This window comes from Puntigrus tetrazona, chromosome 8 (assembly GCF_018831695.1).
Source record: "Puntigrus tetrazona isolate hp1 chromosome 8, ASM1883169v1, whole genome shotgun sequence".
Taxonomy (NCBI): domain Eukaryota; kingdom Metazoa; phylum Chordata; class Actinopteri; order Cypriniformes; family Cyprinidae; genus Puntigrus; species Puntigrus tetrazona.
The window spans coordinates 11,857,431-11,869,387 of NC_056706.1; the positions used below are offsets into that span (position 1 = coordinate 11,857,431).

Here is an 11,957-nt window from a genome sequence, read left to right on the forward strand (position 1 = left end):
GTTGTCTTGTTAAATCCTGTGTACGTGTAAATGTGTTGCAGGGGGCGCGCTTGGGAACTCACTTTGCGTTTTTTTTTTTTTTTTTTTTTTTACGCTGTGACTTTCATTTGTAGCAGCAGGGAGAGACGCGGACGGGATAGCGCTCGAGATCAACGCGACCCGGAACCGAGCAACTTCTCAACACTCGCATTCCGAGAATATTTGGAGGCGCTGGCATGAATTAAACACGTCGAGGTGGATCGTTTTTGAGTATCCGCGTGCGTGGTCGACTTTATCGGTCGTTCACTTTCCGTTTTTGATTGTTGCAAGAAGACTTGACCGCCTTGACTCACAGGCAGGCGAGCAAGGGAAAGCAGAAGTCTCTCAACTCGCCTCGGGCGCTCGTTCTGCAGGCATGTCGCAGAAAGAAAGACCCACTTTCTATCGACAGGAGGTCAACAAGACGATATGGGAGGTCCCCGTGCGATATCAGAACTTGTCTCCCGTCGGCTCCGGTGCATACGGATCTGTTTGGTAAATATTTATCTGTTGTTTCGACGGCGGAACGATGTGCCCCATTCATTCTTACGGGCCCGTACAGCATTGCACTGCGTTAGCAAACTTGCTAATAAGACCAAAGTCCGTAGTTTGTTATGCAAGAGGGATCGCTAGGCGCAAAAAGCGGGTTAAAAGTGCTTATAGTGCTGCAGAGCGTTTTTGGTGTGTGTGATTTATGCTTCGTGAACATTTAAAGTCGCGTATGTTGCAAATGCCACCTCGCGTGCACGCACGCATGCCACTTCAGTTGCAAAGTGAGAAACCTTTTTGCGGTGGACGAGCAACGTGATGCACACGTTAAAATGGTCGAAGATACCAACCGTGATGCACTACAAGTTGTTTTTCTAGTAAAACGCGATGTTTGTTGGTGATGGAGAACCACACGTTTCTCCATTCGCCCTACTTAGTGGTATAGTGTGCTCTTAATGCGGACATCTGGTGGGGTCTGTCCTGAATGAGGTCACCCCGCAAATGATGCATCATCATGACTGTGTCTCCAGAAACAAGGGAGCTGCCGTTTTGGGCATCTCAGTGCTCTTGCGAGGCTCAGAATTGCCGTCTTCGTAGGTAACTCAATAGGTTTTGAAACGCAGCCAGTGAGTCAGAGCTGCGTGTAATTTCAAGACTGTTGTCAATGATTCATAGCACTTAATTTTCTCGTTTGCTTGTAGTAACACCTCGAATGAGGCGAAGCACTGGGTTTGTCTAATGTTATTGTCTTAACGTCGTGATTAATTCCTTCGGATTGCTCGCTTGGTTTGTTTAGTTGCGATGAGGAAGTGTGTCGGTGGTTTGTTATTTGACACAGATTCACTTATAGGCGCGCGCAGTAATTTACTGCTAATTAGCGAAATATTACAGTCAAATAAATTAAGCACACGTTTGAGAAAAATCATTTAAAATATATTCACACTCAAATTAAGTGTAGACTCCAGATTTTTTTTTTTTTATCGTACAGGCAGCGGCTCGCCTCCCTCATGATGTTGACATCACATGACTAGTCTGTCACGCAATCACAACCAACATAGCACTTTCAGTCACTTAAGATAACAAATAATTAAAAGGACCAAACAAAAGCTGCATAAACAGATTTTATTTTGCTTATAATGTGCAAAACTAATGTTATTAATGTTAAGAAAGCGTGAACTATATGCATGAACGAAAACTCTGCTACTTTAAAGGTTAGACCTGACCTTTGTTTTTGCAACACTAATGCCATCAAACTAAATTGGAAGATGGCCATTTCCCAAAGAAGCACTGATGTTTCGAAAGCGACGTACTGCTTTTAGGGAAACATTGTACAAATTGTTGATGTATATTAAAAAGGAAGTATTTTTGCATTGTAAAAAAAATGCACATTTCAGCTTCTGAATTGTCGCAATCAGCAAATACATTTGTTAGTACACAATGCGTTTGTTTTTTTTGTTTTTACCAATTGTATTTGTGCACATTATTAGACTACTTTGGTTTCTTCCTAAAACTCAAAACAAGTGTTACCTCAGTCTTTAATGTTTGCAAATGATTTTCAGAAAGGTCTCCGTGATATTAAACAGACAGGTGTTTGAAGGCCAGGCTCATTTTCTAAATTACTCCTATTCAGGGCAGACAGGTTGTTTATGCACCAAAGTGACTGTTAGAAGTTGCGATGCTAGGCAACCGTGCTATCTAGATTATATTTCATGGGCCCCCTTATTGTGTCTGTGTAATTGAATATCTGATGAACAGATTGCACTGGGTTTGAAGTGCCAGGCTCATCTCTTCTCTCAGCTTATGCAGTGGTTTCAGAAAAGAGAAGCACTGAGATTTGCTATAAGACGTGTTAGTTAACTCTAAGTTATACATGTAAAATATCCTGCGGTTCTTCAAAGGTTGTATCATAGCCCCTCTGTTAAGACAATTTTATTGTTGGTCAGCGTGTGACACATTATCACACATTTTGTCCTAGAAAAGGTCGATTGTGATTGGTTGCAGTAAGCGTGTTTCACTGTTTAGTTCCTTCTGCCTTGGTTGTTATTTCCATGAGGAAGTGAGAATCTGGCCGGTTTTCATTTCATGTCTGAAATGTATAACAAGCCAATTCAATGCCTTTCATATGCTTATTCCTACTTGCAACTGGTTGGTCTTGTTGTAGCATGTTGGAGTTTCAGTTGTGCAACTAAGTGATGGCATGCTTGAATCATGTGTTTCAGCTCTGCATATGATGAAAAGACAGGATTGAAGGTCGCTGTGAAGAAGCTGTCAAGGCCGTTTCAGTCCATCATCCATGCCAAGCGGACCTACAGGGAATTGCGGCTGCTCAAACATATGAAACATGAGAATGTGAGTTTGGATCGCAGGTATTATCAAACCGACAAGGCTAATATGCACAGTGGTGTATGGTAATCCCAATGGGTTTAGTTCATCCAAATATTTAAAGTTCTGTCACTATTTACTCACCCAAACCTGTTTTTCTCTTCTTCAAAAGAAGATATATTACAGATTTTTTAATTAGGAAGACTGCCCTATTCAGGGTAGTGGCATATTTAATTTTTAATTTCGGAAATATTTGCCATGCATTCCGTTGTAACGTCTATCACTCACATCCTTTTTTTTTTATTTCATTTGAAATGGAATAAGTCAATAAGATGTTTACTGTAAAATAGCAGTGATGTGGCTTTTTTTTTTTAATGTGGGTTATTATACTCTTAAATCAAGCCCTGTCTTTGAGCTATTGTCTGCTCCAGCGGCTCTGGAACATAATTTCTCACTGTATCCTTGAAAATGTCAGCAAATTCTGAGCAGCTCTACTCTGCTATTAGAGCTAGCCATTATTCTTTCTGTCAGAATCAAACTGTTATTAAAACATAGTAATTCCTCTCTTTTTCTTAATAGAAATTGGGTTATTCAGGGAATTCTATAACTGCTTAATTCTAGAGTTTCCTTGTCAGGTTACGCAATTAAATCATAATGCAAGATTGTTCATTCTGTACTAAATGATCCTGATTCGTGTTCTTTGCACTTTGTGCTTGCAGGTGATCGGGCTGCTGGATGTTTTTACACCTGCCACTAGCCTGGAGGAGTTTAATGATGTGTGAGTCAGACAGTTACTTCCTCCTTAAGAGATCTTTTCACTGGACTTCATCTTTTTTTCTTTAATATGACTATATACTTTATGCAAGTGTTAATTAAACTGGAGGAAATGGAGCATTTGGGGTCAGTAAAATTATTTTCAAAGAAATTAATTCCTTTTATTCAACAAGGGTGTTTTAAATTATTTAAAAGTGACATCTATTGTGTTATAGAAAATTTGTTTAAAATAGAAGGTGCTCTTTTGAATTATTTAATAGACTAACTTTAATAGATTATTTAATAGAGTGAAAACTGCATCATGGTTTTCACACAAATGTTAAGCTTTTTCAGCATTGGTAGTAGTAGTAGTAATAATAATAATAATAATAATAATAATAAGAATAAATATTTCTTAAGTGCCAGTTCAGCATTTTAGAATATGTTACTAAAGATTTGAGTGATGACTGAAATTTCAGCTTTTCCATCACTTGAATAAATAAAGTATAGAGATAATATAAATGTATGCTTGGTGAGCTTTTTTAGTAAAAACTAATTGAGAACATAATTTTATTGCAGACATGTGGGCAGAATGAAGTGGCTACTACACATTAAAAATAGAAACTCACATGTCTGCCATCTGAAGCTGTGTTCAGACACTTCCTGTGTAAACACCTGCGTTGATCATCATTAGAGTGATTGGTTTTTGTTCCATACAGTACAGCTTCTTATACCCCTTTGTGTTTATTGCTAATTTCACACGCGGAATACTGCAGTATTTGTCCTGTGCCATTTGTTACATGACTAGAAATGAGTTTTTCGGGCTCTCGTGGTTTTATGGAGCTTCAGGTTTCCACAGAGACTGAGCTTTTTGTGCTGCCTGGCTCCAGCCTAACAGCCGTGGGTTGGTGGGGAATGCTAAGGATACAGCCAGGTTGTAAAACCAGATGCTGCGGTGACTTAACATCGATTCTGCTGCCAAAAATAGACCTGACGCACAGTGATGGGTGAAGGGCATCCTCACTTTGCTTCAGTTTTTCATTTGTCTGTGCAAGGAGAAGTGATGTGATGTTTGTTTTCTGCCTCTAATCTGTGTTTCCCCCAAATCTTTGTGGGGGTTGGATGTATATTTGTTGATTATCTCTAATGTTGAGTGTGTCTGTTGGGTGGAGAGTGTTTCTGGGATTAAGTAGGGCTTATTTTAAGCTCTGTTGTGTCGTACCGCAGTGGCTCTGTTTGACCTGTAGCTCCACCCTTTTGCCAAGAGTCAGTGCTTATTTAGACTGGTTACCACGAGGTCTTTGATAGGTTGAAGACTAATCAAATCTGATTGTTAATGTGCCTCAATGTACTGTGAGCCAGGTTCAATGGTCAATACAAATGGGACTTACTTAAATTAACCATTACATATCTGTTCTTCCTTTAAGTGACTACTTGAGTATACTAGTCCTTCTTAAGTAATAATATATATATATATATTTATTATATGTACACTTCCATTTAAAATGCTTATTTTTTTGCCAGTAGTTGCTATGCTGCCCAATTCTAGTTGTTGTATATATGCTGCCCAATTCTAGTTGTTGTATATATGCTGCCCAATTCTAGTTGTTCAATTCTATGTTTTAAAATATTATTACAATTTAAAACAGCTTTTCTGTATTAATTTTTTAGCAGTGGGAAAATGTTTACTATCACTTTTGCTCAAATTAATGCACCTTTTGATAAATAAAAGCGTTCATTTATTTAAACAAAAAATCCTACTGGTCCTAAACTTTAATGATTATATAATTTTACTACTTAAGTCATTGCCCAAATAATCAGGTGAATGCCTAAATAAACAAGTACCTAACGTATCGCTATTGTAAGGAAAGCAGTATTGTAAATAAATGATTATATGATTGCATAAGCCCAGCTATAGTTTATATATATATATCCCTATATTTTCTTGTTTCTTCAAGTTCCTCCATGGGCAAAAGTTGTGTGTCAGCCTCCAAGCAAAACAAGATTATGGGATTTATCAAAACAGAACTTAATGTTCTCTACGTTTCAGCGTATGCTGTCACTCCCAACACCAGGTTAAACAGTTGGCAGGATAATAACATTCCTGTGTTCTGTTTGGCAGGTACCTGGTGACTCATCTAATGGGTGCTGACCTGAATAATATTGTGAAGTGTCAGAAGCTGACTGATGATCATGTTCAGTTCCTTATTTACCAGATCCTGCGAGGGCTTAAGGTGAAACAAACAGGAATATCTTAAGTATCTCAAATCTGATGCAAGTAAGGCTTTATCTGGATTTTGATTCTCTCACTTAACCTAGCGTTTTTCTTTTCATTTTTACCAGTACATCCATTCGGCTGACATCATTCACAGGGTAAGTGTTTGCTCAGCTATAGAAGAAATGGCCTGCAGGCTTTTTCTCCCTTAAAAAAATTTGTTTGTTGGCCCGCGGAGCCAATTCTCCCTGGCATCGCCATGCTGCATGCTCAGGCCTGCTGTTCTGCTAAGACTAAAGCTAGAAATTGCTAGAAATTAGTTATGTCTTAAAGGAGTAGTCTGTGTTATTTTCAGCTTGTTGTCTGTGGATGGCGTCATTGCCATACTGTCGATTACCACAGAAGATAATTTTGATTCTTTATTTAGAAAAAAATGTTCCTCTGAGGTCAAATAGGTAATCTTTACAGCTAACATAAAGTTTTTGTTTTAAAATGTATTCATGTTTATGTGTTTACAGTTTTGTTTACAAAAAATGAACTTAAAACCGAACAGTTTTATCTCTGGAAATAGAAAGTGTTACGTATATACGATTAGTTTATAAATTGCAGAAAATATTCCTTTCAAAACCAATGTGGTATAAAGAAACCATAAGCTAATGGTTACTAATTGTTTCACAGGACTTGAAACCCAGCAACTTAGCAGTAAATGAAGACTGTGAGCTTAAGGTGGGTCTTTTTTTTTTTTTTTGTTACACTTTTGCATGTAATGTGGTTACTCAAATCATCATGTGCACAATAATACAATGATAACAGCTTGCTTTTCCTGTTTTTTTAATTTTTTTCCCTTTTTGTATCTCAGATCCTTGACTTTGGTCTGGCTCGACACACAGACGATGAGATGACAGGGTATGTGGCCACAAGGTGGTACCGTGCTCCAGAGATCATGCTTAACTGGATGCACTACAACATGACAGGTAACACAACTACATCCACATCTGATACAATGCAAATCATACTCTTTTTGAATCCGTGGAGAAAATTGATTTTTATAATTGGATGGTATAGGATGGTGACTTATCCACAAGATTCTTATATATTTTAAAATGCAGTTTATTAAAGCTGAATTTTTGGCAGCCATTACTTCAGACTCCAGTGCCACAATCTTACAGAAATCATTTTGTAATTCGTGATTTCTTGATTTTTTTTTTTTTATAAATAATATCAATGCTGAAAACAGTTATTCTGCTTAATATTTTTTGTGAAAACCACAATACCTTTTTCTCCAGGAAGATTTAAAGAACAGCATTTATTTGAAATGTTTTTTGTAACAATGTAAATGCCTTTACTCTCACTTGATCAAGTTAATTCATCCTTAAATAATTCAGAAAGTTAACATTCTTTAAAATAATTTTACTGACCCCCAAATGCTTGAATGTAGTTACGACAAAAACCAAGCATGCTAACCAGCCCAATCTTAATGGCTTTGCCTAAGTGAGAATTGTGGCTGTTGATCCATGCCATTTTTACAGCTCTCTGTGACAAGATGGCTGGGTCAGAACACAAGAGAGAAAACATGTGCTTTCTGTTTCTCAACTAAAGTTGTTTCTTGATTTCATTTCAGTGGACATTTGGTCAGTAGGCTGCATCATGGCTGAGCTGTTGACAGGCAGGACTCTGTTTCCTGGCACAGATCGTATCCTTTTTCCTCTCATTTCCCTCTCGCCGACCTTCAAAAAAATAGTTCTCTGTTAATTGCGACATGGCTCCAAGCCGGAAAAATGCATGTTTTGGTGCGCATGTAGTTCTCATACTGACTTAAATGTATACAAATTATGGATAAATGTTTTTTTAACACCACGTTAGAATTTATTTGCTATGTTTCTCCCATTTTTCTGTCCTTTCAGTGTGTATTTGTGCTACTGGTCTTAAATTGAACTTTTGTCCTTTCCGCTTAAGCTCCGCCTTTTAAGCTACGGCCCAAGAGGCAACAGTCATTGGAAGGATATATCATCCATCATTATGAGAACGCAATAAACTTCCCTGCAGGAAATAACATGTCTCTTTCTCGCTTCTAATTGCCAGTGACCAATATTTTCAGGTTTCAGCACTTGCGGTGTGTTTTTCCCCCCTGGCTTTGCATATTTGACACACTGTATCTTGAACGGCTGCCGCTGTAAATGCATCTGGCTCCACAACCCTTGGAACAGAAATACTTGCCAAGTATTTTCCCCCTCTCGAAGGCAGAGCACACCTGTGCAGCTTCTTCTAACTTGCTTTTGCTAGGCAGACTGAAAATATTCAACCTTGTTCTATTTTTATCATCTTGCACGTCCTTCCACAGATGTGACCAAAGCGTCTGTGCTTTCCTGTTCTTTAACTACCTGTGAAACCAAAATAAGCATTCCCTGCTTTTGTTTTTTGTGGCCTGTTCTTTGTTGAGCCACACTAGTTTTCCTTCATCTCGTTTTATTAGACATCGATCAGTTGAAGCTTATTATGCTTCTGGTTGGAACTCCAGGACCTGAGCTGTTAATGAAAATTTCATCGGACTCTGTGAGTTTGATATATTTAGGAAGTGTGTACTTGCTAAAAATGCCTGTCTGTGTTGATTTTCAAAGTGGAAAATCCATTGGAAGCTGGCAGCTGTAATAACTTTTCTCTGGTCCAGGCTGGATGAGGATTTGAGTAGTAAAGTAAATTTGAGTTTAAAGTAAAAAAAAAAAAATACATAAATACTGACCCAAAATTCGTAGACGAGACTAGTTACCACTTGAAAAAGCTAGTTTTTGAAACATGGTGTCTTGATGACCTGCTAATAATCTGCTTGGACCAGCTAGAAATCAAAATACAGTTAACACTATAAGCTGGATTTTCCAACCGGGTATGTGTGTTGATTGTCGCTAATTGACAATGATGCTTTTCCAGTGTTCTATCTCTAAACTTTGACTTTTTGGCTTCACTTTTAGATTAAAGACTTATTTGAGGTTCTGTTTTGGGATTGAATCAACTGAAATTAACAAGCCCGAGTTTTGCCTTCCAGCTCTGCTGATGTATTTCTCAACTGATTCTAATCCTTGTCAAAATCTCTAAAGCATGATGTTCTTCTCTGCTGTATATGAACACATTTTGCATGCCGATTTCTTGTCTCCTCTCTCTTTCTTTCTTTGATCATGTCTTTCTCCCTAGAGCAGTGGAGAACCGCAATACAGTGTCTATCTAACATTTGATAAATTTGCATTACGCTAAATTTGTTGATCGTGAGCTCCTTGACCTGGCCTTCAAAGATATAAACCAGCTTCAACAGATAATGCGACTTACAGGAACTCCACCTGCCTCTCTAATAAGCAGGATGCCTAGCCATGAGGTGAGCTCGCTGTCACCTAGCCCCTTGTTTGCAGAATACCCATCATGCCCTTTAATTAGCAGAGCTCTTTTTGGAAGTACAGACTGCATTTTAAAGTCCTATTAACAGATAATAAAGCAATATCACACAATCAAGAATGATTGGTGTACGTCCCAGATATAACCACAGATCCAAACACAGCCATGCGTTTTGTAATCACTCCAGTTCCAAGCTTCTGTGATACAAATAGCGACGTTGGACTGGAACCTCACTCAGCCAATCAAATTATGGGAGCAGAGCAAACTGATATAATATTCATTGGATCATTTTCCAGTCCGGTTAAAACATTATTTTATCTGTAGAAAACAAGCAAGAGTAATAGTGGTAATAAATTTGACCCAATAAGGTTCCTGTATCTTCTCCAGCACTTTCTCCTTCGCTCACTGCTTGCCTCTGAGCCGTCATGCAGTTATTCACTGATCTATGCGAGCTGAAATCACTGTCTGTCATCGCCAGCACAGCACAGACCCCTCTGCCTTCTGAAGCTGTTTGTTCGCTGCATTATTCAAATGGCACCGCATACTAACACCACAATGTTATGATTCACAGGGTTAGCGATGTACAAAATACAAGCAGTTGTCATGGTGATCAAGTCGAGAATTGCAACAAGCTCAATTCTTAATTGTCATATAATTGTAATAACTTTAAATGAATATAGCTGATACTTTTGATAATGACAGTAATCAGCATTATTTCATTACCTCTGACTGTTCATGGTTCACCTGGTTCTTTCCACAGGCTCGTACTTACATCAACTCGCTTCCCCAGATGCCCAAGAGGAATTTTGCCGATGTGTTTATCGGAGCTAATCCACTAGGTAAAAGTGGCAGTGCTGTATATTATTTTTGTGCAAAACATTTATTTATTGAGAAGAGTAAGTTCAGAAAAACAGCATTTGAAACATTCTAATTGTCTTCATAATTGCTGAATACAGTAAATGGTTGTACATGTGCAAGTACAGTGCCAGTGTATTTAGTGTACACGATTTATGAAACGGGGCAGTACATTTTTTTTGAGTATAAAAACAAAGTATTTGTTGTTTTTAATTAAATTTAATTGTTTCTGTTTTAGCTGTGGACCTCCTAGAAAAGATGCTGGTTTTGGACACAGATAAGCGCATCACGGCGGCGGAGGCTCTTGCTCACCCGTACTTTGCTCAGTACCACGACCCAGATGATGAACCCGAAGCAGACCCTTTCGACCAGAGCTTTGAGAGCCGAGAGCTTGACATTGAAGAGTGGAAACGTGAGAGTCAAATTTTGCTCTGTCCATAAGGAAAATGGCTCGCTTTAAGCAATTTTAGCTTTTTAGTTTACTTGATTTTACGTTTTATTGAAAAACAAAAAAAAAAAAAAGTTTTTTTTTTTTAATTAAAAATATTTCATATTTAGATATTTTCATTTTTGCTTTAGTTTTTGTAATATCCAGAGGCACTATTTCTTTTTTTTGTTTGGTAGTTTTTCATTTATTTAGCTTTTTTTTAGCTTTACTTGTTTAATTAAAAATTGTATGAAATTAACTGGCAGTTTTAATAAAGGATATTATTCAGAATAGACTTAGATTTTAATGTGTGTTGCAGTCACAAATGTTTTCTTTTTTTTTGTTGCTGTTCAGGTCAGACGTATGAAGAGGTGATAAGTTTTGAGGCGCCCGTCTATGATGGAGATGAGATGGAATCTTGACGACCTCTTCTGTATTGCAATCAAACCAACTGTACTACTTCTACAGTAATGCTGTCATTTTGCAGTATTGTAATCAGCCAGTCAGTAGGATGTTTGACTGTTTCTTTTCTTTATGTTGTCTGCTGGGTCAAACAGAAGGAACAGATGTCATCAAAAATCATTTTTACACATTGAATCTCTTCAGAAATTAGTTGTAATATCGACCTTTTTTTTTTTTTTTTTTTTTTTTTTTTCATTCAAGTCCGCTTGTAAATGTAACATTTCCCTGAAATTTCTTAGTATTTAGTTGTGCTGTTATAATGTTCTTTCTGTGTACAATTCATCACATTTGCAGAACTTTTAAAATGCTCCGAAAACATTGTTCATTTAGTTTCTGTTAATATATTTTTCCAATCAAATAATGAGCATTGTATTTAAAGATTTATAGTTTGTTCCTCATTAATCGATTTTCATAAAGATGGGATTTATTGGAATCTCCTTTGATAGAGCTAGGATGAAAAATGTAAATTGTTGCATTGGGTATTGGTGATATGTTTAGGCTATTTGTAAATATACGCTCCATAAAGCTTTTTGAATCTGTAGCCGTTTTATTTCTGATCTTTTTCACATTGTTTGTGTGTGTTTCCTAGGGAGAGAAAGAGTGTGTGTGTGTGTGTGTGTGTGTGTGTGTGTGCGCGCGTCTTCACCTGAGGTTGCTACTATGAACTGTATGAGATATGATTCTGCCTCCAGTAGCTGTTTTTGAAATACTATTAATTGAATGTCCAAATATGAAAGTAGAGTACATATTTATATACTGTTGAGGTGGTATTTATGAACCTGAAAAGCTGCAACTGTCTCCTTTAGCATCTGAAATAGAAAACATGGAATCAAACACACCATTGTTTACTGAAAATAAAGGCCGATATTTTTCAGAAACTTCTGCTTCTTTGTTTTGATTGTTTTATGTTGAACAATAGAAAGTGAGGTCATTATTGACTTTATCCACCCTAGGTCTGGGTTTCATTTAAAATATATTAAAAGGCATTTTATGACCAGCCAACACCATCAACAGTTTCTTTAGTCTTATAAAAAT

At 37.4% G+C, this 11,957-nt stretch overlaps 1 protein-coding gene across 3 annotated transcripts; it reads left to right on the top strand.

The window, feature by feature from the left end:
- Positions 1-113: 113 nt before the first annotated feature.
- On the top strand, positions 114-11,800 carry mapk14a (mitogen-activated protein kinase 14a). Of its 3 annotated transcripts, none has more exons than XM_043246537.1 (12): positions 116-513; positions 2,727-2,856; positions 3,549-3,607; positions 5,705-5,816; positions 5,926-5,955; positions 6,476-6,523; positions 6,657-6,771; positions 7,419-7,490; positions 9,082-9,161; positions 9,939-10,017; positions 10,272-10,445; positions 10,815-11,800. In XM_043246537.1, the coding sequence occupies exons 1-12, from the start codon at positions 395-397 to the stop codon at positions 10,880-10,882; spliced, it is 1,086 nt and encodes a 361-aa protein (XP_043102472.1). In that variant the 5' UTR covers positions 116-394; the 3' UTR covers positions 10,883-11,800. The 3 variants fall into 3 exon arrangements, with proteins under 3 accessions (XP_043102473.1, XP_043102472.1, XP_043102471.1); XM_043246536.1 differs by lacking the exon at positions 9,082-9,161 and adding an exon at positions 8,271-8,350 and having other exon boundaries at positions 117-513; XM_043246538.1 differs by lacking the exons at positions 9,082-9,161; positions 9,939-10,017; positions 10,272-10,445; positions 10,815-11,800 and adding exons at positions 8,271-8,350; positions 8,764-9,075 and having other exon boundaries at positions 114-513.
- The last annotated feature ends 157 nt before the right edge of the window (positions 11,801-11,957 follow it).

Excerpts from the sequence above, each read along its gene's own strand:
- mapk14a (XM_043246537.1), top strand. The coding sequence starts at position 395 with ATGTCGCAGAAAGAAAGACCCACTTTCTATCGACAGGAGGTCAACAAG. Across the intron at positions 7,491-9,081 it reads TCTGTTTCCTGGCACAGATC|ATATAAACCAGCTTCAACAG; the intron begins GTATCCTTTTTC and ends TGGCCTTCAAAG. Across the intron at positions 10,018-10,271 it reads TATCGGAGCTAATCCACTAG|CTGTGGACCTCCTAGAAAAG; the intron begins GTAAAAGTGGCA and ends TTTCTGTTTTAG.